At 37.0% G+C, this 27,779-nt stretch overlaps 1 protein-coding gene across 3 annotated transcripts in view; it reads right to left on the bottom strand.

The window, feature by feature from the left end:
- LNPEP (leucyl and cystinyl aminopeptidase) overlaps window positions 1–27,779 on the bottom strand; it is a 55,874-nt gene that overhangs the window by 2,251 nt on the left and 25,844 nt on the right. For all 3 annotated transcript variants that reach the window (XM_053931964.1, XM_053931966.1, XM_053931965.1), the window contains 13 exons: window positions 25,498–25,629; window positions 23,101–23,221; window positions 22,292–22,446; window positions 21,851–21,964; window positions 12,636–12,767; window positions 9,786–9,917; window positions 8,504–8,664; window positions 5,893–5,981; window positions 5,004–5,184; window positions 3,807–3,963; window positions 2,262–2,446; window positions 1,430–1,591; window positions 465–605 (listed from right to left, as the gene is read on the bottom strand). In XM_053931964.1, coding sequence (XP_053787939.1) covers window positions 465–605; window positions 1,430–1,591; window positions 2,262–2,446; window positions 3,807–3,963; window positions 5,004–5,184; window positions 5,893–5,981; window positions 8,504–8,664; window positions 9,786–9,917; window positions 12,636–12,767; window positions 21,851–21,964; window positions 22,292–22,446; window positions 23,101–23,221; window positions 25,498–25,629 — 1,862 coding nt within the window. The remainder of the gene's footprint in view (window positions 1–464; window positions 606–1,429; window positions 1,592–2,261; window positions 2,447–3,806; window positions 3,964–5,003; window positions 5,185–5,892; window positions 5,982–8,503; window positions 8,665–9,785; window positions 9,918–12,635; window positions 12,768–21,850; window positions 21,965–22,291; window positions 22,447–23,100; window positions 23,222–25,497; window positions 25,630–27,779) is intronic.

Here is a 27,779-nt window from a genome sequence, read left to right as displayed (position 1 = left end):
GGCTTTTTGAAGACTTGGGGGGCCAGCTTTCCTGCTGGGTACCCTTCAAGGACAGTGAGAGACAACATATTTCTGAAGCAAGTGGGATATTTGGTTACTTGGCTTTAGGAGTGCTGTGACAATTCAGAAAATATAAATGCTGAATTATTTCCCTGGATGTCCTTTTGAATCCATTTGATTCACATAAATATCTTGCAACTGAACCAATCATCTTAGAGACAGCAACCTTTCAAGAAAAATTAAGATCAAGATTGTTTAGAATTACTCTGAGGCTCTAGGACAATTGTTCAGAGTTCAAATTTTATGTAGTAAGTTATATTTGTAAACTCTAATTTTAAAACATGATTTAGAATATTAATATGAATCTTATATGAACGTTCCTATTTACTGTCTTGTTTGAAACAATGAAACAGGTGCTTTTGCCACTGTGAGTTTGAAAGTTTCAGCTGCATCAAAAGCCTTACTTTCGTATAAGCTTTTCCCAGTTCTCTTTGACGAAGTCCCAGGCCAGTAAATATCCAGGCAAACTCTGGCTAACGGTTGCTATGATATGTGAAAGCTCCTGTGACCTGATGACTTCTCCTTCAAGACTGTTCTGCATTAGCCTAGGAGACAAAGCATATGCAAACAGGAAAAAAAACATCATTTGTATGTTCACATGGGCTTCCTGACAGTCCTCAATTAGATGGGAAAGATGATATAATACTTTAAGCAAGCAAATTCTGGCACCTGGAAGGAATCAATGTTACATTTTATTACAAAAACTGTATTTACTTAGCTTTAATTTCCAGAAGTCAGAATGACCTTAGCTCTAATCTGAGTACCTAAATTTTCACTGGCGTTGGAAAAGATAAGTAAATTCTAATAACTTGTAAAAGAAAAACAACAGATTGAAGATGTAAGAGACAGAAGCTGAAGACTAAATTAGCAGGACAAGTTTGTGTTCTCCATGCAGTATTAAGATTTAGTCTACAGAGAGGAACATAATGTAAAGTCAAATTTTCACCCAAGAAAGAAATGAAAAAAAGAAGAGGAAAAAAACCCAAACAAAAATTATACCTCCAGTAGTTTATTTTGAGTATAAAGATAAATCAGTCTTTTAAGGTTCTATAGAGCAGCTTGCAATTTTGCTATCTGCACTGCAAAATCTGAAATTTTGTGTTACCAGTAGTGCAAGGCCTGTAAGTTCAATTCTTTTCTCTTTATGCATACTCAGAATTTGTTTTTTTGTGCTGCTCTGTTACAAAAGTTATTTTTAAGTGAAAAATATAAGGTTCTTTGTGTGTATGGAAGCCTGTGCAAAACATTTGGATGGATTTTCTTTAGCCATCAGAAACTTTTCCAGCAATAGAAAAAGGAAATGCGCTTTTCCAAGAAGATTCTATCACTTGTAATTTACACAGCATACAACTTTTTGTCTCCTTCATACCATATCAGCTTTCTGGCATCTTCTGTGCTGGCCAAGCCTTCAATCATTTTGCTTTTCTCTGCTTCAGAAACTGAAGAAAAGTACATCTTCAGGAGGAATTCCCAGCCATCACCAGACTTAGCTCCAACTGCAAATATGGCTTTCATAACATCACTAGACAGACTACAAGGAAAAACAAATGCAACAAAACAAATAAACATAGGGGGTACAAAAATGCTCACCTGAGGAAATAAGAAAGAACTCACAAAATTAAAATATTAACTTGAAGGAGATGCCTCTCTTTGGAGCAATTTGATTCTGTAGCAATTGTTAAGACTTGGCATTACTGAACTCATGCCAATCTAATACTTCCAGTCACTAGGAAAAAGCAAATCATTTAGCCACATGAAAACAAATTGTACACAAAACTGAGAATTTTCTATGGCTCAAAATGCACATGAATCCACAGCAGAATGAGTTCTGCATGTGCTTTGGCTTTGCCACTAAGTAATCTTCTTTCAGCATGCAGCTCAGGAAATTCAGATGAAAAAAAATTTATGGCTTGTTTTGCATTTAAACCAAATGAGACTAAAGACAAAGCCTGGCACAGTCATGCGAACAGCCATTACCTCTACATGTGGAACAGTTAAAAGACAGAATCACATTCTTTATCAATACTAAGTCGGTGGTGGTGGGGTTTTTGGTTTTTTTTTGGTTGGGTTGTTTTTTTTTTTGTTTTTTTTTTTTTTGGATTGTTCTGTTTGCTGTTGGGGTGTTTTTTCCAAGTAAAATGGTGGCAATGTAACAGGAAAGCAGATGGGTAAAAGAAGTGGAAGCTCAGTTTTTGTGGTACCTTATTGTTCCATTCGACTTCATCCATGTCTCAAACATCTTAGCAGCAGTTGTTCTACAGTTTCTTATATCATGGGTGCAGGCAAAAGCCAGCAGTGTTGACCGGAGCTCTCGTTCAGACAGGGTCCCATCATCTGTCCAGTGCTGTTGATCCATTTTATCTCCAAGCAAGTGCTCTATCCTATGCTAAAGGAGGAAAAGTTACTAGCAATAGCTAGTAATCCTTCCAAGAGGATTTTCTATATATAAAATTAGTTTAAAGCAAGAAAAAAATAAAGGGTTGAACTTTCAAACCGTAGAAGCTAAACACAGTAGCTTTTAATCTATTTATTCTAACTTACACATCCTATTTCTTAACTGTAGGAATAAGTATCAGATAGCACATAAATCTGAAAGATGGGCCAGGTTACATCTTAAATTGCACATGGAAACTGAAGACCCCTCTTTGAGCCATGTCTCAAACTTGCTTGTAATCAGCTTACAATCACAAAGTACTGTAAATTCTGTATTTTTATCTGCTTTAACTTCACCAAGTCACAGTAAATACACCTTCATTTAGCACAATGATATTACTTTTGTGTGTCTATAGGCTGAACACCCTTCAGTTTTGTAGTTCCGTAGCTTGCCAAAACCACAGCAGGATGCCTGATCAGCTATCACATCTCAGCTGAAAATTTTGAACTTAAATAAAACTGCATAAACACTGCATTGCAAACCAGAGCTTGGGCTGTTTATAGCAGATACATAACAACTTTGAGTAAATTGAAATACTGCTTTTTTTTCCCTTATGTTTATTTAAGCACTCACTAGTTATCCCTTCCTATCATAAAGAAAAAATGTCTATTATTTTATCCAATCATTTAGTAATTTCCTTATAGACTAAATCCCTTTACTGATTTACACTATGAAGCAGCAAAGGTCATTTTAAACCAGTATATGATTATGGAGAAGAAACTCCATAATAAGAAGGTAAACACAGAAATGAAATACATATGCTCATCAAGAACTGAACCTACAATATTGATTTCACTGTCAAGTCTTTGTATTACTAGTATTACTCTATTACACAACTGGCACGGGACAATGACAACCATCCTTGTGTTTCTATTTCTACAGAAAACAGTTCGGTTTTTTCTCTTGTCTCTCTATAAAGCAATTAGATCTATGATCTCTAGCCACTCTAACTTTTGAAAATAACTTTCCTGCACAAGAAAAGTACATGGAATCTGTTTAATTACATATTTCTATTGACTTGTATGGGCACTTTAAGATAGCCCCAGACACCACTGCACCACACTTCCTACAAAACATTTTGGGGCATATGGGTATGGTATGGAAACAGGGAAGAAGCTGGTCCAAGAAATGTAGCATTTTGGTAAGAGACCATTAGAAAAAGCTGGCAAGACTGGCAACTCTCTAGAGTCCCCATCAAACTTAGTGAATTTAATGAATATGTTCAGCAGTCAACATGCACAAAGAGAATGTAACTATAAAGAACATTATAGCTAATTATTTTAAATTATCATTTATGAAAACTAAGACATACCATGACTCGTGCTGCCAGTTGTTGTTCACCCTTTTTGTCTAAAAGGCTGTATATAAGACTCAGCTGAAACAAAGCTTGAGTAAGTGGTGCAGTGCTGTTCTCTTTGTTGAGGTAATCAATCAACTCAAAGGCCTTTTCCAGGGACTCTCTTCCTAGACTATGGGTCAATGAATACAAACATTAAAATGGACTATAAAACAAAAGCATTCTCTGAAACAAATCAGAAGTGATGCTTTCCATTACACTAACAGAGAGATAAGTGAATAGAGGAGGTGACATAAGAAACAATTTACATGTAGAAATGTTCATATTTTAACTTCAGCAAGATTACAACAAAGCAACAATGGCCACTAACATGCCTCCAGTTAATAAAAATTGAAAATGGGTAAGGAAGTGTGGCAAGGATGTCTGAAAATATTTATCATAAATAAGGGTACTCAGATAGAATAGCAGTTTCTGAAGAGACGATCTATAATGTTCTGCCTCACCTGCTTCTGATAGTGGTGGTGAAACACATGAGAGGGTACCAGCAAAAATTTAAGAGGGAAATAGCTTACTTTTCTACAGTGGAGCACTAGAGTACAGGAAAACAGTTAGCAGGCAGATTATCGGGCACTAAATAAAACAGGGTCTTCCAGAAATGGAAACTATCATGTGGCTGTGATCCAAACAAATAGATGATGCTATAAAGAAGAGGGAAATAACATCCAGGCAACATAACTGTTGCCCTGATTTTTAGAAGTGTTTTCTTTTATAGTTCTTTTGAAAGTTTTAAAGTTTTCATAAAACTTCTTTAGCCTTCTGATAATGCTTACATATTTGAGAGTCAGAGTTCCCACACAATTTCATGTATAAATAGAATAGTTTACATATTTCTCTGTGGGTGGAGAGAAATGATTGATTGATCTTTGGACCGGTGTGGTTGGAGAGGTGGTAATTCCATCCTCCAATCCACGGTCACCTTTGGAATTCTATGATGTTTGAATAAAACTGGGTCTTTTTCTCTTTTGAACTTACCAAGCTTCTGTGTACTCATTTTGTGTCCAATAGCAACAGTGAACAGTTGCAACAATGTTATTGAAGACTGAATTAATCTTCCTCTAAAGCAGTTGTCTCTAGAAACTAAATTTGATCTTCTCAGATTTGGAAAAAACTTGAAACACATAGTAAATATCTTTTCCAGTATAGAAGTCTTACCGTGCAAGGTTGAAGATATTGTTGATCAAATTTGCTCTGTCTTTAGGACTCAGAGCAGTGTGGTTTTTTTTCAAGAGATCAATCAGCGTTTTCCAGTCTTCAGCATAGTGTACTATGTAATAGCCATTCATGTCCACGTTGAATTTTATCCATTCCACCTCTTCTGGAAGTTCAATGACAGCTAGTGGATAGACAATATGTTATCAGCTGAAACAAACATTTAACAACTGTTTGTTCAAATCAAAGTCTACAAAGTAGACTAGTACCAGAGAGACAGTAAATTCTTTCCCACTATTTCCCCCTACAATGACAAAGGAAAAGCCAGCACAAAGGTTTTGAAAGACAGCTCAAAAATTCCAGGTTGTACTTCCTCATCCTTCTTCCTACATCTGATTGAAAGAACATTATCACAGTCTGCCCCAAGCTGCACCAGTAAATTTTTCTCCTTTTGTCCTGTTGTTCTTTCAAACAGCCCCATCTACTGATCCAAATAAAATATTTTCCCACACAATTAAATAAAATAAATATTTCAGTGGAAAGTTACTTCCTAACATTTCAGCAAACTGGCAAATTGACTTTCATATAACTTGCTCTCTAAAGAACATATAGTTTGAGAGATTGTGTGTATGCACTGTGATGAAAAGCATAGGCTTTTACAAATTTCAAACCTGTGATTCTGTTCCAGTTGCTGTCATGTATTTATACACACAATGCTACAGGGAGCCAGCTCTGTGATGATGACAACACCAGCAGTGCTCTGCTCCAGATCTCTGAAATTACTTTGTACCCTATATGTCTTCAGCTTCACATCTTACTCAAGGGTGCTCTCAGAAAAATCATGTATCTGTAACCCTAAATTAACTTGCTACCAAAGCTTTTAGTTACATACCTGACTTCTGGTCCAGTAAATATGCATTAGTGCAATGGGTGAAGTTGCACCTATTTGTTATGTAAGTGAGAGGAATATGCCACAGGTAACTGCAAAGGAAAACAAATGTTTACTAACAAGTTCTATACATATTATCTCCTTTGAATGGTTTGCTTTAATTTAAGCACTTTTATTTACTAATAATGCTAGAATCACTGAATGCTGTGTAGAATAATAAAGTATAAATCTCACTTATATAATCAGAATATGATGAAAGAACACATGAACAGCATGCACAGAAATTATTTTTTTAAATCCCACCATGTTGAGAAATGGGTACATTTTATAGAACAGACTGGATTCAAAGAGACCTTTTAAGGTCATCTCTTTCAGGTCCCCTGCAATGAGCAGGAACATCTTCAACTAGATCATGTTGCTCAGAGTCCTATTCAACCTGGCCCTGAATGTTTTCAGGGATGGCGCATCGACCACCTCTCTGGGCCACCAGTGCCACTGTTTTACTATCCTTATCATAAAAATACCATTCCTTATATCTAGTCTAAATCTACCCTTTTTTATTTTAAAACCATTATTCTTTGTCCTATCACGAGAGGACCTACAAAAAAGTCTGTCTCCATCTTTCCTTTAAGTACTTGAAAGAATGCAGTAAGGTCTCCCCAGAGCCTTTTGTTCTCCAGAGTGAACAGCCTAAACTGTCTGTTTGTCCTTGTATAAGAGAGGTGTTATGTCCATGATTATTTTTGTGAATCTACTCTGGACTCACTCCAGCAGTACCATGATCTTCTTGTGCTGGGACCCCAGAGCTGGATGCAGGGTTCCAGGTGGAGTCTCACCAGAGCAGAGCAGAGGGGCAGAATCCCCTCCCTCCCCTGCTGCCCACGCTGCTTTCGATGCAGCCCAAGATACAACTGGAATTCTGGGCTGTGAATGCACACTGCTGGCCTGTGTCCAGTACCATGACTTCCCCCAAGTACTCCTTTGCAAGGCTGCTCTTGATTTGTTCATCCCCCAGCCTATGTTGATACCAGAAGCTAGACTGACCAAGGGCCCACTGCTTGAGCTTGCCCAAATTACTCTGGATGGCATCCCTTCCCCCAGGCACACCAACTGCACCACTCAGTTTGGTGCCATCTACAAATTCTCTGCAGGAGCATTTGATTCCACTGTGTACATCACTGATGAAGAACTTAAACTGCACTAGTCCCTAATGGACTCTACTTTTCCTAGTACTTCTTTCCCAGTTACAGCATGCTAGGTAGCTAGTCCAAAATCATACAGACAGTAAATCTCTGGCTGCATCAGAAGTTCATCCAGTATGATTTTTACCTGAGTCTAGCATTGTTTATTTGATCTTTTACATGTTTTAACTAAAAAAAGATTATCCAAGTACAAGACTCAAATACCAAATTGTGCTATAGAAACCACAATTCATTGCATACCACGTGGGCTTTCTTAAGTGAACTGCAAGCTGGAAGAACAAATGCTAAGGAAGCTCATAATGATGATAAGGACTTGGCTATTTAGAGAAAAACATAAATCTGAGTGGGATGAAAGAAGCTGCACACATAAATCTGATTTTGACAGGGATCTCCTCTATGTATGATTCACAGAGAGTGCTCTTTTTCTAAACCTTTTCATACATGCCCCAAACTTAGATGAACTAGAAGCAGAAACTACTTAGCTTAAAAATCCTTCCCTTCTTCCCTTACCTTTCAACCTCACATTGCTTTTCCTTCTCCACATAACAAAAGTAAAATAGAACCCTCTAAATTCCTACATTTCAAGAGACAAATTTCTTTCACAGACCTAATTTTCTGCAAGGTGATGCAATGGACGTAGCTCCTGTTAAAACTTCAAACAACTGAATAAAATCAGCAAAATAGCAAAAGAATTCACACTTACATATCTTTGTTAGAAGACACTGTTGAGGGTCATATGGTAAGTCACATGTGCAGTAAACAAAATTTTAAAACTACCAACTGCCATATCTTTGGTTCTTCAGTATTTTTATATATATTTCCTTTTAGGTTTTGGTACAATGGATATTGCCTCTATTGTACATTCAGTCATTTGTTGTCATGTAGTACTGTCATCTTCAAATTTCGAAGCCAAGAAAGCATTGACACTAGCTTCTCTACCTTCTTGTAGCAAAGCCCAAGGAATACAACTGAATTTTGGAAGTAAGAAGCAGAAGCTTTAAAGTAGAATACATGCATCTGTAACTTCTGCGAAACTTCTGCAGCCTGCCTTTCTTCAGAGTCTTGTTAAATGCACAAAACTTTCTCAAATGTAAAGAAACCTTTACTTACTAGATCTGCCTTTTTTTATTGAAAACCAACTCATGATGTCAAGCTTAAAAGCTTCAGGAAAAAGATGCATGTAAGAAATTCAGATTACAAAAGGGTGTCACTGATTTTTACCACTTCCTTCAGTGGAAACAGACATGGACCTTCAGGCAGACAACAGATGTGTGAATTTCTGTGCCAAATTCTCTGCTACTACCTGCCTTCAAAGGAAACACTAAAAGGCCTGAATACAAGTCAGAAAGATATACAAGCTTTAAGACAGCAGCTTGCTTTTCATGGATAAAAAGTATTAAGAAGGCAATAACCTTGCATCGGATGTCCAATTTTCTGGTTCCACACGATACAAAAATTTCTCTTGTTGTACTGAAATAATCTTTCCCTTTCGGACAACAGTGACTAAAGGAAATCCTTTATGCACAATCCAAGTCTTCATCATTTTTTTTACATCTAGCGTTCCATTGGTAATCTGTAAAAACAATCATAACATAAAAAGCAAATGGAGAACACTTTATTCTTAAGTTACTCAATTAAACTAGTTGTGCGATTTTGCATCTGTAAACAATCACACTGACAGTGAACTTGCGAATTTCCCTCCACTCTCTGGGCCTGGCCATCCAGCCAGCTCTTAACCCAACAAAGAGTGCACTTGCCCAGGCCATGAGCTGCCACCTTTTCCAGGAAAATGCCATGGGAGACAGTATCAAAGGCTTTGCTGAAGGTCAGGGAGACAACATCCACAGCTTTTCCCTCATCCACCAGGTAGGTCACCTGGTCATAAAAGGAGACTAGGTTGGTCAGGCAGGACCTGGTCCTCCTAAATCAGACCCATGCTGGGTTTGATTCCCTGGTTGTCCTGTATGTGCCCTGTAATGGTACTAAAGACAATCTGCTCCATGACCTTCCTTGGCACTCAGTTCAGTCCAACAGACCTGTAGCTCTCTGGACCCTCAGTCCATCCCCTGTTCTTCCTGCTGTCTCTCCACCCTCCTTTCCCTGGCCTCTCTGACTCCCACAGCCTTGCTGACACTAGCCCTCAGTCTCTTCTATCTGAGCCCTTGCTTTATTGAGCGCTTCACACTCATTTTAAAATTAGACACAGCCTTATGCCTTCCTTGTGACTTGAGAACTGCCTGTACAGTCTGCTTTCCTAAAATTTCATCAAAAAACAAAAGCTATCACAAAGTTACACTAGTAGAGAATAACCCAAGACTTCTGTGAAGCTGGATATAGCTATTCCTTGAAAGTAAATTTTATCCTGAATTTTATTACTTTCATTCCAGTCTTAACACACTACCCATGTAATTCTAGACAGGGTATGTCCATTCTGGATGGACATGCAGGGCAGTACATACTCACTCACAGTGCTTTTTTGGGATGATATGTAATATAGCCCAAGAAGCTTCAGTAATCTCCCTATCTATATGAAAGAACTTTGGAATAGGATGAGCAACTAATTGATAGTATTTACCTGTAGTCCATTATCCTATTTTTTTAAATAAACAAGGAAATAAATGAAACCCATGACACTCTTAGAGAAGCGGAGGGAAAAAAAAAAGAAAAGAAGAACAGTGTGTCCAAGATGGATACCTCATTCATGATGTCCCACAGGTCATCACTCTGGGCAGTTCCATAGTTGTGATCATGCAAGTATACCTCAATGCCAGCTTGGAAAACATCCTTAGTGAGATAATGCTTCAGCATCAAAAGAAGTGAAGCCCCCTTTAAGGAGAAAAAAAAAAAAAAAGAAAATGAATCAATAAATTGAAGTTAAAGAACTTTTTTAAGCATATGTGTATTATAGCTCTTTCACAGTACAGGAGTAAGTCAGAAGCTAGCAGATTTTATTCCAAATAATATCCTTCAAATAATTACCTTTACACTCAGTTTCCTTGGAAAAATATTCTTTTACTATTTCAAAAACTCCAAATACAGTTACAGAAAAGGCTAATGTAATTTAAAAATTTTTCCCAGCTGCTTTGGAAAAAATATTTTAAAGGCTCAAACTACAATTACAAAATGGACTAGTAGAATTTGACATTTTTTCCAATCAACATAATCTGAAAAATATTGCCTTCTTACTGATACGTCTCTGCTGGCTGCCATTTTTCATTACGAATACTCATCTGTATGGTACAGAACTGCATTTTGAGTCAGTGTTTAACAATCATATGATGTGCACTTATATCAAAAACCTAAAAACAGAGGAAAAAGATGAGATGCACTTGGTAGGCTGGAATTGACTGCAGAAGAACAAGTATGTTTAAATACAGCCATATCTTGTAAAGAAAAAAAAATAGTAGTAACTGAGTAGTTTTAGTATCAAAAGGGTTGTGAATGTTTCTATGTGAAAGCCACCAGTAAGTAAATTGCCTGAAGACTTGCATACTGTAGAACTGAATGCAGAGGAGCAGCCATAGATCAAGAATAGTTTAAAGGTGCACTTTATATTTTTGCTACAATTTCTAGGAAAGAAACAAGAAGGAGAAAATTTTAAAGAGACAATGCATTGTTCTCATAAATTCCAATCTCAAGTTCTGGAATTGGAGTAACATCTTATCTGAAACTGAAGGCTGCCTGGTTATTTACTAGTCACCGAACGTCAGGAATAGCCCTTACTACAGTTTTTAATAATATAGCCACAATCTCCTCTTCTGTATGCACCCATACTTGACCTACAGCTCTGCTCCTTTGTTTTTCCTACTTTCATATCCTTCCAGGTGGATTTTGTCCCATGTATGGGTGTTAGGCTTACTGACAGTCTGCAAAACAGTCAGACTAAAAATAATATTGTACAATTATTTCTATTCAAGACAGTACAATGCAGAGGTCACCTACTAATCTGTGTCAGTTGGTAGTCCAATAAAACAAATTATATTGTACAATTCAGTAACAAACAATCCTTTGCTTATCTGGGACTACACTGCAGTGTCTTCTCATGTGAATTGCCAAGAATTCTACCTAAGCTACAGAGTAGTGGAATACAAGAACTTCATGCAGAAATTAAAAGCTATGTAATGAAATCCTCTGAAACACAGAAAGCAGCTGTGAAAACACTATTTCTGACAACATACAAAAAACCTCTTTTGGTCAGCTCTTAAAGGTGTAGGTTAGTACAATTCTATTCAAACTTTGCACATACTTATTAGTAGCAATGAAGTAATAAAATAATTCTCCAAATATAATGTGATACTAATTGACTGAAATGCCAATCCAATAATTTAGGAAACTTTTCCATTAAAATTATATAGAGAAGTTTCAATCAGTCAAAGACTGTTGACAGTCTTTGACTGAAACTTCTCTATATAGTTAATTGGCTCTAAAGTTAGTTGGCTACAGACATGATTGTGCCAAATGCATAGCTTCCAGAAGCTCATCAAAAAGAGAAATACTTGAGGCAGTACCTCTGAAGCAATAAACAACAGCCATGCCTTTTGATAAAAGGAAAAAATCCAAATTCATTTGGCAACCAAGGTAACCTGAAAATCACATATATCCATTCTTGCAGTTGAGAAAGCAAAGTCCAAAATAAATGGAAGCACATCACTACCGTAAGTCTATATGGCATCCCAGACTATTCAAGGATGCCAGACAAGATGTGTTGAATAGTTGCAAAAATAAGTCAGAGAAAACAAACCAAGACTGTCATGGGATCTGCATTCCACGGAGCAGAGGAAGATGTAGTATCTGACTATTTTCTAGCAGAAAATAGCTATCCCCATGATTTCTAATTAGATGAAAGTACAAGACAGTGATGGAAAAAAAATGCCAGCTACTCCAAAATAAACAAACAAAAGGCTTTCCTCCAACACTACCAAAATCTGGTATCTAAAATCTGAGACAATGTGAATAAAAATTTTGCAAATACAGGTATTTCTTCTCTCATGCATTTTTAAATAAGGCACTGAGATGCTTCAATAACATAAGCCTCACACACATGTCTCACTAGACATTAGAAATAATCATGTTTCAGACAACCAGGACCAGCAGTAAAATAATTTGCATTCAGAAGCAAGCTTCCAGTTCAGGATATCTCTAAAATACTGGGATTTTTTTAAACCAGGGAGAGTATAACATGGAGCTATTACTTTGGTGTTTTGTTTTTACTCTTTTTTTAATCACTTGTTACAGTCTGCTACCAGAAGAATCTAACTGGTTACGTTGCTTCATCTATTGGTTCCCCTCCTACAATTACATTTTGTGCTCAAGCATTCAATAAGATGGTAAGTAAAGCAACAAATACAAATACATAATATTTTCCTAATTAAATGCTACATATATGCTCAAAAACATTATTGAGAAATCCTGCATTGTTTGAGTTGGGTGTAAATAACCTCCAAAGGTTTGTCAATACATGCCTATTCACTTGTGATTCCACATTCATAGTTTCAATAGCTAATGTATCACTTTCTAAATATTTTGGAGTATTTTTACAGTTACCTTGATGTAAGAAAGAGCATCAAACATTTCTTCAATTTGCTCTGAAGACTGAACAGCAGAAGAGACTGGATGTGAAGAATTCAAGGCATCTTTCATCATAGCCTTGAAAATTGAAGTAAGGAAATCTTCATCCTAGAAGAGAAACATTTTTAACTATTTAGGAAGCTGAAATGTACATGTTAAGCAGAAAAATAAAAGTGGTCTCTCCTTTGCTCCTCCATTGCTCTATGCAGCAAAAGAATTGTCAGGATATTATTTATAAAAGCTGCTATTTCCCTGCCATATTTTAGCAGTGGAATCTCACTTTTGAGTTTGCATCATTATACAGACCCTTAAGCGCCTGTCTTAGGCATGTGTCAATGGCACTCGACAAAAATGCACCTTCTAAATAAGTGTGTGTCAAATTTCCTATTAAATTTCACTGCTGTTTTCATTTACAGGAGGCAGGGAATACAAAAATATGACTTTCATGTGCTTTAAGCATGAAGTCTAGAGAAATTATTCATTACAGAAATGTTTGGGAGAATGTAAACAGCACCTTATCTAGTGATTACCAAAATCTCTTACTTCTTTTCTTCTAGAATGAGGATATTTGAATTTATTACATTGGTAACAGAACAAACAACGCCAAACACTGAAAAGAAGCTGATCATATCTGTATTTGTTCATTTCACTTCATCAAGGCAAGCAAACAATTCTCTATACAGTAGAGAGTTAAAAAAAAAACCCAAAACCCCCAACAATAACAACAAAACAAACCCACAAAACTCCTCTGTGAAATACAATGCAAATAACTGTTAAAGTTTAAAATGTTAAGGCTATTCTTCTTGAATGGAGAAGTTCTGGGTGATGTCTTTTATTTTCATCAAAACACATTCTGGGACTATCAAACAATGAAATGAAGTATTTGTCAAGGCAGTTTGTCAGACAACTTTTAGAATGAAGTACACAGATGTTAGATGTGTCCTTGTTAAATAAGGACACTATTTGTGTCCCACCCTCAGCACATATGCACCCAACAAGCAGAATACTTTTGGTGACAATCCAGCTGAACAACCAAACTAGGCCAAATGAAGAAGTTTTGAAACATCCAGTGCTGTAAAAGAATTCTACTGGACCAGGTTACTAACTCAAGTTTCTTAATACTAATAAGAGTGATTTAAGTAGTCACAGTTCTCCAGAATGCTGAGAAGAACGCTATCTATCAGGCAGGAAAGACAGTACAAATCAGGTGCTTAATCCCATGACTAAGGCAAATCACATAAACACTCCTAGAAGTTGATTTCAGGCTTCAGGTATGTCCTCTCCTTGGAGATATCTCTATTCAGAATGCAAAATTACTCTCTCCACTACCGTCTACATTTAATTCCACTAACCTTTGTTTATCTGCCTGTCATTCTCAGTGACAAGAAAGTTTTATAGAAGTAGGTGATATCCTTTCATTGGAAAAGACAGACCAAATTTGAATCCATCATGTTTTCCAGTGTCTGAAAAGCTAGGTCACTTAGTACCTGAGTGAGTTAATAAATAATCACTGCATTATTATATCAGAAAGATTTTATCCTTCAGCCATGTATGTAAACAGATGTGCCTGTGGGAGCAGTGCTTTGCATTAAGCGTAACTCAATGCTATCAGAATCCTTTGTGGTGGACCATTTGATATTTTTATGCCAGGTCTGCTCATTTGTGAAGTTCAAACTGATTCAGACACAAGCAAGTACCACAATGATGGGAAGACAGGAGTTACTTCATGTAGGGAAATAAAACAAAGGGAACTTATAACAAAAAGCATTTAGTTAGAAAGAAAAGACTATTCACTCAAGGCAGAAGAAATATATGAAAGTTTTAAAAAATGTAGCAGGTGTAACAAGTAGCGGGTGCACAGCAGTTTGCAGAAAGAACTATTATATAAGCATTTATCTTTGAGAGAGAAGTCTGATATTGCTATTAGCGAATTGATCACAAATATTATTGGTTAGCAAGCCTATTAACAATTATACTATTGGCTTTCCAGACTCACATTATTCTAACCCAATGGTGAAAATATTATAAAAGCTATATACACTTTTAATAGACACCTGTGGTTATACCACAACTGAGGACTGTGTTTCTTTCATATGCTTGCAAATGGCTCCTTGAACCTACATATAATCTCCTAAGGCAATCCTGGACTGTGCAGTGCATCCCCACTGCACCAACAGTGAGCTTCAAGGATCACTGAGGACATCCCTTCATTGCTGGCTAAAAAAAAGGTTAGCAGCAGAGTCAGGTAATTCCCTCATAAAATGGGCAACAATATCTCTAAACTAGAAGCCTTCCATAAAGGCTGCTTACTATGTATAGCAAAGGAGCAAAATCTTAAAATTCAGGAAAAGAAATGAATACAACTCCTTATATGGGAGAAAACTAACTGTCGCTGGTACCCCCGTAAAGGCTCCTATGACCTCAATCACTAGACGTGAGTGGAAGATGCTTTAAAAGCACATCAAACGCATATGCCCGAGATTAACTCAGATGAATTTATAACATGGAAAATTATATATTCTGCATTGCAAGCTTTTCATAATTCCGAAGACATAGTACTCCCAGCTGTAAATTTTCCTGCTGACGCTTCCCCCGCACCCACAGCAATGCTTTCATGTTCTAATTCACTTGTTTTGCATGTGGACAGGACCACTAGGGAGGAAAAAGAAAGCGAACTTGTAGAAAAAAGCTGCAACTCGTATTCTAAAATACCATTGCAACAGCTGAAAAATATGGCTGCAGCACCATCTACTGACACAGAAGTGCCAAAACAGCCCTTCGTGACAGTGAATTTTCTCTGCTCCCTGAGCCAAAAGACTTTTTAGGTATCTGTAGAAAACCAGCTTTGCTTCAAGGGGATGTTGAATTGCTTCATCCTTTGACTGTAGTTTATCAAGGCAATCAGCCTCAACATGAGGAACTTTCCTATGAAATGGTTAAAGAATTAAGAAAATCTATGAAAGAGAATGGATTGCAATCTTTCTATACCTTGAGACTTATAGAAGCTATTGCAGAGAGCTGTGTTATGTTACCTGCTGACTGGAAAGCTTTATTTAAATCAATTAGGACAGCAGCACAATATTCTATATGGTGGACAGATTACAACAGGCTTTGTGAAGATCAAGTGCGGGCTGACACAGACACTGCTAATGCTGCAGTAACAAGGGATCATTTGACAGGGACTGGACATCAGACCATGATAAAAGAACAGTTATGGATGCCCCCAGAAACATATAACCAAGCAAAGGAACTGGTTAAAAGAGCTTCAAAAAGAGTGATGGACATTAATAAGACTGAACATGGCTTCTCTACTATAAGGCAGGGACATCAAGAGGCCTACATTACTTTTATTGATCGTTTGCAAACAGCTGTGACAAGGCAAATTGATTTACCAGATGCAGCTGAAGTTTTACTCAAATCCTTAGCTGATGAAAATACTAATCCTGACTGTTGCAAGGCACTTGACCTAGTTAAACACAAACCAGATGTTTCCTTACATGACTTTATCGTAACTTGTGCACATGTTGGTACAGAACAATACAAAGCAGGTTTACCAGCAACAGCCTCAGCTCAACAGCTACAGGTTGCTAGGGCAACACTCAAATGTTTTGACTGTGGAGAAGAAGGTCATGTGAAAAAGCAGTGCTCAAAGAATAAACAACAAAGGGAACAAAAACCTAATAAACTGTGCCCTAGATGCAAGAAAGGTTACCATTAGAGCAATTAATGCCATTCCAAGTATGACAAAATGGCAAACCTCTGCCACAGCAGGGAAACTCAAAGACGGGTTCAGAATCCTTTGCCTCCCAACAGAACAGGATCCAGCTGCAGCTCAAGCTCAAGGAACATCAGGGGAACCCCAGGCAATTGCTGGTTTGGACTTGGCAGTCCAAAAATCACAATAAATGACACATTGTTTCACCTTATACCTACAGGTTTAAATTGACCCCTTCCTTTTAAATGTCATGCATTGTTACTCAGGAGATCATCATCATCTAAAAGTAGACTCTCTATTTTACCAGGAATCATCAACTCTGAATCTAGGGGTGAAATAAAAATCATGGCTTGGACTCCTAACCCACCTTGTACTGTTCCAGCAAGATCATGCATTGCTCAATTCATCCCACTTCCTACATTGCCAGATGGATACCATCTGTCAGTGCTGAAAGAGGCACTGGAGGTTTTGGGAGCACAGGCACTCCTCCCATTTACTGGTCTAAATTTACTTCAGTGCAGCAACCTTTTCTAGCCTGTGTTGCAGATGGCAAGTCTTCTACAGGGTTAAGATACCAGAGCCGACAACCATCATCAGTGAATGTGATTGGCCACCGACCTAGCCCTTGTCAACGCCATCAGCGATGGTCACAGGCACTGGAGGTCAACAGATGTCACAGGAGGTCAGCAGTCAGCTAAGGAACTCATGGTATATGGGCCAGAAGGGAAACAAGCACAGCTCAAACCACATGTACTTTCTACTACTGCACACTGTGGGGAAGAGATTTGTTATGACAGTGGGGACTGACACTGAAAACAAAATTTTTAAAAGGAGCCTCTGATGTGCAGCCGAGACTTAAACTCACGTGGAACATTAACACCCCTCTGTGGGTGGATCAGTGGCCACTCAAAAGGAACGACTGCAACAAGCACAAAAGCTGGTCAAAACAATTGGATCTGGCAAATATAGTTCCTTCTACAAGCTTCTGGAACACCACAATATTTGTGATTCCAGAAAAGACTGGCAAATGGAGACTTACAAGATATGGCTATCGGTGCACTAATAGCCCTGATCGGCGCTCAGCAACCTGGAATTCCTAATCTAGCAATGATCCCTGAAAATTGGGAATTACTAATAATTGTCTTAAAATATTATTTTTTCACAATTGCATTATATCCTGATGCTGAACCTTGTTTTACTTTTTCATTACTATCCTTGAACAACACTGAACCTATGCAAAGGTATCACTGGGTTGTGTTACCCCAAGGAATGAAAAACAGTCCTACAATGCGTCAGTTTGTGGTAGCAAGTGCTTTACAACTGGTGCGACAGCAATTTTCAAAGGTTTTGCTGTATCATGGTATGGATGATATACTGCTAGCAGCAGATGACCCTGTAGTACTGCAGAATTGTTTTTCCCTTTTGTGTTTTTCTCTTGATAAATTTGGTCTTTGTATTACAGCAGGCAAGGTTCAAACTGTCCCACCATGGAAATACCTAGGGTTTCTATTATTTGAACAGAAAATTGTTCCTCAGCCCATTGTCCTTTGGACCTCTATTAAAAGACAATGATTTGCAAAAATTATTAGGAACTATTAATTGGTTCAGACCTACCCTTGGTATCTGGTGACACTGAGGAACTGTCACCCTTGTTTAATTTACTTAAGGGAGGCACAGATTTAATATCTCCTCTCCGTGCAATCCAGAATCAGAAGCCAGTGAAGCATTGCAACTCCGAATGAAATTCAGACCACTCTTGTACCCAGACAACAAGCAGAGTTACCACTCAGGCTTTTTCTTATCCTGGCTGAATGCCAACCATAGGCACTAATAGCACAGTGGTGTACACACAACAATTGTGGATGATAGAGTGGGTATTTTTACCTCACACATTTTCAAAAACAGTAAACTACATTGCTTGACATATTGTTAGGCTTGTTTCCACAGGACGAAAATTATGCCAGACCCTAAGTGGGGATGATCCTTCTCACATCCACGTTCCTTTACCTGCAAATGCCTTTCAGGATATATTCCAAGAATCCTCACCTTTACAGGCTGCCCTGACAGACTTTTTGAGAAACATTGTTAATTCTTTGCTGAAAAAGAAACTTTTGCAATCTTTGAAAGACCTTTCTTTACAGCCACGTTTTTTAACATCATCACAGCCCCTGTCTGGAGCAAAGACAGTTTTCATCGATGGTTCTGGGAAAAATCAGAAAACAGCTGTTGTTTGGAAAAACTCCACAGGGGATTGGGAAAACTGATTTTTCAGCCAAGGTCAACACAGCTAGTAGGTTAGCAGCCACTGCAGAAGCTCTGATGGCTTCAAAATGAACCTTTCAACTTAGTATCAGATTCCTTTTATGTAGTAGGTATTTAAACTGTACTGAACATTAATTTTTAAAGCAAGTACTCAATAAGGATTTTTATGCTGTTATCTACTGTGCATGATTATGTCCAGTACCATTTCACTGTTTTTATGTTATGCATCTCAGGTCTCACTCATTGTCTGGACCTCTGGTGGAAGGGCCATGCAGCTGCTGACACTCTGACGATGACGGCAACAGTTCCGAATCAAATTACAGAAGCAAAGCTGTCACATGACTTTTATCACCAGAATGCAAAATATTTGAGTAAATAATTTGACCTTATCCTTTCTCAAGCCAGACAAATTCTTAATTCTTGCCCTGATTGTGCTTTTTTAATACCTTTACCTACCACAGTAGGTACAAATCCAAGAGATTTGGATGTCAATGGATGTTACACACGTTTCCTCTTTTGGCACCCTAAAATATGTGCATTTATCAGTTGACATATATTCCAAATTTTCATTGCCTCCACTCATAAAGAGAAAAAGGCAAGAGATGCCATTAGTACAGGTTGCGAGCTATTGCTACTTTAGAAGTCCCCAAAGTAGTGAAAACTGATAATGGTGCAGTATATGCTTCACAATCAATGAAAACATTTTTTTCAACAGGTCAAGCTGTTGTGGAATGAGTACATGCCTTTTTAAAGAACATGCTTCTTAAAGACAAAAGAGGGAATCCCCTTGGTATAACATCTCAGGAACAATTAACAAAGCAACATTTGTTTTAAATTTCTTAAATATTTCCAGATTTGATAAGAAAACAGCAAGTGAAAAAGTATTTTCCCATGATGCTTTAGCAGATTCTCAATGACTTCTTTATTATAAAGACTTGCAGAGTGGACAATGGCTAGGCCCTTGCTTTTGCTAACAGGGGGGTGTGGTTATGGTTGTGTTTCTCTATCCACAGGAGCTCATTGGCTACCTGCAAAGAACATCAAACCCACCGCAGAAGGGATGAAGACTTGAAGGCATCACAATTTTGGTTTGGTAATCAGTTGCAATGGGTTTGGGCACAACATATGTAACCCTTTTTATCATCCTCAGTGTATTCTCAATGAATGTGAATCAAGCATGGATCTCGCAACCACACATCAATGTTAGGTTCACATTAGCCAAAGCAATTAACCAATCTACCCTTCGTATATTCATGACCAGTCCTAGTGATCCATTTCAATCATGCCTGGTTGGCATTCCTTTGTTGGAGGACAAACAGAACAAATTATACAATCAAACAGTTCCATGTGATTGTACAGCTCCAGGTAAGCGTAGATCATCGTGGTGTTTGGGATCACGGCAGTCTAATGCTGGCCAGTCTGTGGAATGGTATATGGGCAATACTGATAGAGGCATGAGAAAAGTAAGTAACTTCCCTACTCTCTCACTGCAGCCTCCTCAAGTGCTAGATGTACTAGGCTCTATAAAAGCTCCTGTGTGTTTTTACCTTAATTATGCTAATGATTCAAAAGCAGACAACACAGGGGTTGATGTAAGTGGCACTGGCAATTACTCTAATGCTTCTGCCTGGTGTAATTTTACTACTTTCTCATAAATCACAACAGAGATCTGAGCAGTAAGCCTGCCTCATAATGTATTTTCAATTTGTGGCAACAGAGCATGGAAAGGCATTCCAAGTAATGCAGTGGGAGGTCCATGTACTTTTGGTCGTTTGACTGTTTCATCCCAGTCTTGAAACTCTTAACTAATTGGACACTACAACACAGGTGAAATAAACATGGTGCTCAGTCATTCGACCCTGACTGTAACTCTGAGGTTGAATTCTGGAATAGTGCAATGAGATTTTTTAGTTCCTTAGTTGCCTGTATTGATACTGCACATGCCATCAACACAATTAACAAACAAGGTTGTTGGCTTGCAAAAGAAACCAAGGCTACTAGTAATGCTTCAACAGGATTGTTAACAGATGTCAACTGAGAACGTCATGCAACACTGCAAAATAGAGCAGCAAAAGACTTTTTAATGTTAGCCCAAGGACACAGATATGAAGACTTCAAGAGAATGTGCTGCTATACGACCACTCCAAATCCATTCAGAAAAACATCCAGGAACTGAAGGAGCTATCTGGAGAGCTGCAGCAAAATCAGGATTGGGATCCTTTTGCCTCTTCTCCTGGTTGGGAAGATTTAATTTTGGACCTTGGGTCAAACATATAGTTGGTTTCACTGTAGTAGGAGTCATGGCGCTTTTGATGATTATGTTATGTTTCCCATGCATATTTTCTTGTGTTCAACGGCTTATCCATCAGAAAATGAAGCATGGAATGCTTATGCAGACACCTACTGTACTTTGCAATACTTAGTAAAAAAGAAAGGGGGCGATATAGGGAAAGAAAACAAAGAGAGTTTGTAATTGTGAGAACAAAGAGCATTTTGTTAGAAAGACTATTCAGTCACCAGAGATGTAACAAAGTTTTAAATAAAGTAACAAGTAACAGGTACACAGTAGTTTGCAGAAAGAACTATTAAATAAGCATTTTTTCTTTAGGAGAAAAGTCTGACGTTGCTATTAGGGAATTGATCACAAATATTATTGGTTAGCAATTTTATTAACAATTATACTATTGGCTTTCCAGGCTCACACCCAATGGTGAAAATATTATAAAAGCTATGTACACTTTTAATAGACATCTGTGGTTATACCACAATTGGGGACTGTGTTTTTTCCATGCGCTTGCAACCTCAGGCATATTTAATAACCTAAAGCTTCCTAAGTCTATTAGGAAAAGCAGAAGTAGACAAACATGTTCAACATCATGTCTGGACTTTTTCTAGAAAGATTTTAAGCAGTTTGATTTATAGACACCTACAAGTTTTAACACCTGCTATTTTGCACAGCATACCTTAACCTTCAGAAAACACAGTAGACTGCCTGTAGATTATTACCAAAAAAAAAAGAAAAAAAAAATTAAAACCCACAGAACAATGTACCCTTTTCAAAGCCACTTCCAGTATAATAGCAGAAATGTAGCATGATCTCAGTGGTGCCCAAAATTAATTTTAGTATCAGTTTATAAGTATCAATCATTTATAGGCAGCACAAAAAACAGATAACAGGGAAGGTAAAGTAAATGTAACTTCAGAAATTACTTACTGAATGTAATTCTGGAAAAACCTCTTCCATGGCAAAGTATTCCATGAACGTGGCAAATCCCTCATTCAGCCAGAGATCATTCCACCATTCCATAGTTACTAGATTGCCAAACCACTAAGAAAGACCAAAAACATCATTATTATCTTAGAATTAAAATCAAATGAGAAGTACTCCATCCATCCTCTGCTTTATTTAAAATAAAGGTAAGGTAAAATGAAGGTCAGTCAAAACCACAGAAAAGTCTTCACAGCAACAACTCCTTAAGCATGGCATGAGAGTTGCACTCTGTCTGTTGTGCTGTAGAAAATATACCTGCAGGCTATCTAAACAGATACAATGCACTACCCAGTCACAGTGAGGGGAGGGGTGAATTTAAGGACAGAACTGCACTTAAAAAAAAAGAAATTAAAAAAGAAAAAAATAATCTTCCCAGACTAATACCTGATGGGCAAGCTCATGTGCTATCACTGCAGTTATTAGCTTTTTATCCCTCACTGAAGAAGTATTGTTGTCAAATAAGAGTGTTGTTTCTCGGAAGGTAATCAAGCCCCAGTTTTCCATTGCACCAGACTGAAAATCAGGAATTGCTACCAGATCTGGAAAAGATTTGAAAGAAGATTTTGAAAACTACTAGTTAAACCAATCCTATCTTTCAAGCCTACCTATTATATGATATAATCATTAAAAAAATAATTATTTAAACCCTGCTGTGCGGACATACACTCAAATCTCAAGTACAGAAGCCCCACAGATTTATAATGATGTTTCTCTAGCAGTACTCTGACACAAACAACAAGAACCTGCCTATGGATCCTGCATGAGCAAAAGTAGTATGGAAATGAAATGGCCTGAAAAGTACACTATTGAAAAGTAATGTCTTAGAAGACTGCATTTCACTATCTTTCCAGTCAAACCAATTCATGTAGAGGAGACATGCTGCAGATCTTGCAGTTGTGAACATTGTTCACAGACTGAGAATTTCCTCACTACTAAGTTGAATAACACCAAAGAAATTCTTCTGTGTAAATTTATGTAAAAATATAAGCAATCTGTCTCCAAACTCTCACAAAAGCTTTACAACTTGGGACTCACTTAATACTTGCTGTCAGACAAACATGTAATTAGTTTTTAAATTTATTTAATAATTTAATAATTGTAATACTTTTTAAAAAATGAAAATTCCCATGCATTTTTCAGATCAGAGCTACTTCTGGTTTTTTTTAATTAAAAAAAAGTCCTAAAGAACTTACCTAATTTTTCAAGAGGGTATTTCATAAAAAAGTATTTTTGGTAAAATTCCAGAAGCTTCACTGCTGTGTCTAGGGCATACCCAACTTGGCTTAGATGCTGCGGTATGGCATAGACAGATACCTAGTCCAAACAGAGAAGAGAAAATATTTTGAAACTTATAGCTACAAAAGATTTAGAATTGAAGGAGGAGCTGGCAGGAGCTCCTGAAAGAGGTAAGACACATTTTTGCAAGTATGTACACAAATTATTGCATAGATTAGTTATGAAGCTGCTCAGAAAAAGCTGATTTTTCTTAATAGAGCTTATTAACAGGTCAAAATACAGGGACACTATCCTGTGTGTATGCAAGAACAATTAAAGGATGATAACTTTAAGGAATGTGTCCAAGAAGGGTCTACAGGACACAGATTTTAAAATCCCTCATGAGTTAAGTGACCCTCCCTGTATACCTCAACCAATCTTTAGTCTATGATAGAATTTATAATATGATAGCAGTAGTATAATCTGCAAGAAATTATTAAAAAAAAATTGGCATAAAGCTCATCCCTATCTAAGGTATGGCCACATAAGACATGATGTAAGAAGCATTTGTATAAAAATTGAAAGGTTACAATCTCCCCCTATTTATGTTGAATTACTGTATCCAGAAAACGTCTTTGATTAGGTTACAGGTAGGTTCACATTTAGGACACCCTTTACTACACAAACTAAGAAATACGTGGACAACCATATTCCAGTTCTATAAAAAAGGAGTTGCTTTTCCTGTGCTATAAATCAATTCAACAAACGACATCTAAAACAGATGGAAAAGGTTACCTTTTAATTTTTGAGTTTGAATGAAGCACGTATAAATAAGAATCCAGTCTAGTGTTCCTGGAGTACAAAAGTATTATTTGCTACAAATTTTAAGCTCAAAACCGAAATATAAGATCCTCCTAGAATCTTTTGGAGTTGAGAAAAATCTTATTGCATTATAAGCACGAAGCAATTTTACTTGAACTCTGCACTATCTTAAAGCTTTCATGACAATAAACTTCTTCTGTGTGAAGCTCAAATTCTTTGGATCTCCCAACCACGAACTGCTGGGAGCATTCTGAGTCTGTGTTTCCTGGGAAATGCCAATATATGCTTCCTTTTTACTGACTTCCTTGGCCTGCTGGACACTGATGAGACTACTTTAGGCCTACTAAAACTCTGGCCTTACTTGGTATTCTTATGCTTTCTCCCTTCAAGGTAGTAAGTACTCTTAGTAAGATTAAAATACTAATAACTTTTTTTTAAAGAAGAAATTAAAAATAATAAATTAAAGATAAGTAAGAACTATTCTTTTTAGAGTAAAAAAGTTATCTGCCTCAAAGAACTGACTGTACGATTTTACCAGTGTACAGCTCAAAGACAGACCTGAATAAAAGCCACAAGGCAAAAAAAAAAAAAAAAAAAAAAAAAAAAAAGAAAAAAAAAAAAAAAAGAAAAAAAGAAAAAAAGTGTATAAATCTGTTCTATTCATCTTTCATTAGAAATACTTTCCTAGATTAGAATCAAAGCCTGTCTTGCATCTTTACTTTTGTTTGTTTATTGGATTAGAGAGCTTCTCCTTCTACAATGCTACTAGCACTATTCTCTCTGGCTTTTTCTAGGTATATAGGCACTTCTGACATTTCACCACCAAGGGGCACTTTCTGCTAAAGAGTCATGAAAGTCATTGCTTACATGAAACTTCTGCACTTTCTAAAATAAGATTAAGGAGCATCTATTAATATTACCACGTTTATTCTTTAGTTTCTCTAACTGCACACATTACAGAAATAGGTCATACCCTTGCAAAGGACAAAGCTCAAGCAGGACTCACTCTTTTATATTTACAACCTTTGGAAAAACGAAATTAAATAATTGTATTTAAGTGACTAAATGCAGATATAAAGTCAGCCTAAATTTGCTTTACTGTAGGGCACAAGTTTTTCACATATGTTATCTTGGCAGGTACAGAAAGTTTTTGTGGCACTGCTTGAAACCATGTGTAGGTGTTCCTAGAAACTTGTCGCATTTCTTTACATCCTCAGAACAACTCCTAGTTTGTGTGACATTACTGCTCACAGACGAAGCATTGAAAAGAAGAGTTTAAAGCTGCCAGCTCTTAAAGCTCTTAGGAAATTTACCACTTTTAACAAGACCTGATGCAGAGTCCCTTGCTGTAAAAGTGTATTCAGTCTGGCATCACCTCAGTCCACTTTATAGCATATGGCTTTTGTCCCCTACCTAGGATGAGTATATGAAACCAAGAAGATAAATTTAAAAGAGACAGTTTGCTTGTTGGTTTGGGGATCTTTTTGTTTTGTTTAGTAGCCTGGTCAGCTTGAGAAGAGTGAAGCAGAACTTAAAGTGAAACAAACACATACCACAGTCCCATTAGTTTCCCTGCTGATGTTTTTCAAGTCTGCAACAACAAAAGCGACTAGGTAGGTGCTCATCTTCAAACTCACAAAAAACTCATCCTGAACAATTCCATCTGTCACAGGTGTAGTAGCTTTCTGCAGGGGAAATGCAGTATTATTAATGCTGACAAAAGAACATTAAAACATAAAATAAATCAATGTTAAATAATTATATAATGCTACAAACAGTTAATAGACATGCTTACATAATATCTTTATATTTTTGTTATATTTCAGAAGGATTGATAATACTTACAACAATGTAACAAGCTTAAGAAGACATTAAACATTTATGCTTATAAATACAAAAATTATTTGTCAAGTTTTATTACATAGTATTACCAAACAACTACTCTGTTGGAGAAACTAATCTTTAGATTGCATTTGAAGTCCCAGTATAATCCAAAGTCAACATATAAATCAGCATTAATTCAAGGGAGTGTTAGGCTAGGCCAGAGACACAGTTCAGCATAGCCAACTAAAAATACTGGTGTTACATGAAATAAGTATTTGTCTCTTTCCTTAAGTCTCAGCAAAACTAGGTAACCAGACATACTTACTATTTTAAAATCGAACAAAATATTCCTCCGACACACTTTTACAAATCAAAAGAGAACGTGTTTTAAAAACTGAGGAAAACCTAAGACTTTAGTTACTTCAAAGAAAAAAGATGTCCAGCTCAAACATACACTGGCAAAAGTGACTGTCTGCCCAGTTGTCTGAGCACACAGTAAGATACCATACAGAAGTAATATACTGCACTGTACCCCAACTTACTTTTTGTGCAGTTTTGCAGTTTTTTTTTTTTAGACTAGTCCTATAAAAGCATGCTATATGCCTTTAAGTACTTTTCTATGTATTCCTTCACAAACATGAAATACAAAAAGAACAAAGCAAAATTTTTAAAACCACTGTAGTGGAGAATACTAAAGGTCTGGAAAGAGAAATGGCAGTTTATAAATTATGAAACTTCATATACGATTTTGTTTTCAGAACCCACAAACATTTAAAAAAACAACAACAATAACCTTAGTTTTATACAAAACCATTTGAAACCAAACGTTTTGACATTTAACTGTCACTGCAAATTTAACTGTCAGCCTTAAAGAGAAATGTATTTTCAAGCCCGAAGATATAGTCACTATAATAGTTTAATCTGACCCTTATGTATGAGCAGAACGCCATCTTTTATTTCTCTAGTGAATTCATAAATTTCTGCTTTTGTTTTATAAGGAGGTGACAGTTTATTTAAGAAAATCTGCTACAGTTTAATTTTTAAACTGGTTTAAAAATTAGTTATCCTCATTAGAAAAAAAAAACCACACTCAAACCAAAAAGAGGACAAACAAAACCACAAAAAGTAGCTCTACAGGCCCAAAATATGCTGTTTATTTTTAGCCTTAATCCACTGTATGTTGCCAAGTTAGTGATGTATACACTAGGTGACAAGGCCTACTTCTGAAATCTCTTGGTCATGCAGGTATAGATGATTATTTCAGCAACGTCTGCTGCACACATTACAAAATATTCTGAGTTGGAAGGAACCTACAAGGACCATGGAATCCCAGTCCAAGTGAATGGCCATATGGGGCTCTAACCCACAACCTTGGCATTATTAGCACCCTGCTCTGACCAATGGAACTAATTGTGGGTGTAAGCAGCAGGGCTAAACCATCATTTAATTTCTGTACATGAGGAACTTGTGAGGCTGTTGAAAGATGCCTTAGCCACTTGCCCAGTTCCTAGCAGAGAAGAGTGAGTGAGCACCCTTTCTTGTTTACATAAAACAGAAGAGTGAGCCACCAGAGTTCATTTCTTCTTGTATTGCTAAGAATCAGTACAAATCCAAATAAATGTTCATACACTGTGAAAAGATACTGTTTCATAAGTTATTAGCTTCGTTTTCAAAAACAAGGCATCTGCATGAGCACCTGAGCTTTAGACAGCTTCCTGGAACCCAAGCTGCACAGTGTACATAAATATACCAGAAACACCAAAGGTGTAATTTTCTCATTACTGATTAGATCAATGTCAGTATTGAGTTTCTGCTGGGTGATAAATGGTGGTGTTTTGATGAGAGAATACCTAGTTCAGACACAGACTAGGTAATGTTAGTCTTTCTTGTCTATCTAAATTAATTAGGCTTCCATAAAGGTTTGTCAAAGGCATAAGGGCATAAAACATCACCATAAAATTCAGATAAGCTCTTACAAGATTTTGTCTGAAAAATTCTAGGTGAAGGAATG

This window comes from Vidua chalybeata, chromosome Z (assembly GCF_026979565.1).
Source record: "Vidua chalybeata isolate OUT-0048 chromosome Z, bVidCha1 merged haplotype, whole genome shotgun sequence".
NCBI classification, from domain to species: domain Eukaryota; kingdom Metazoa; phylum Chordata; class Aves; order Passeriformes; family Viduidae; genus Vidua; species Vidua chalybeata.
Note: the sequence above shows the minus strand (reverse complement) of the source record. Positions and strands in the feature narration are given on the sequence as shown.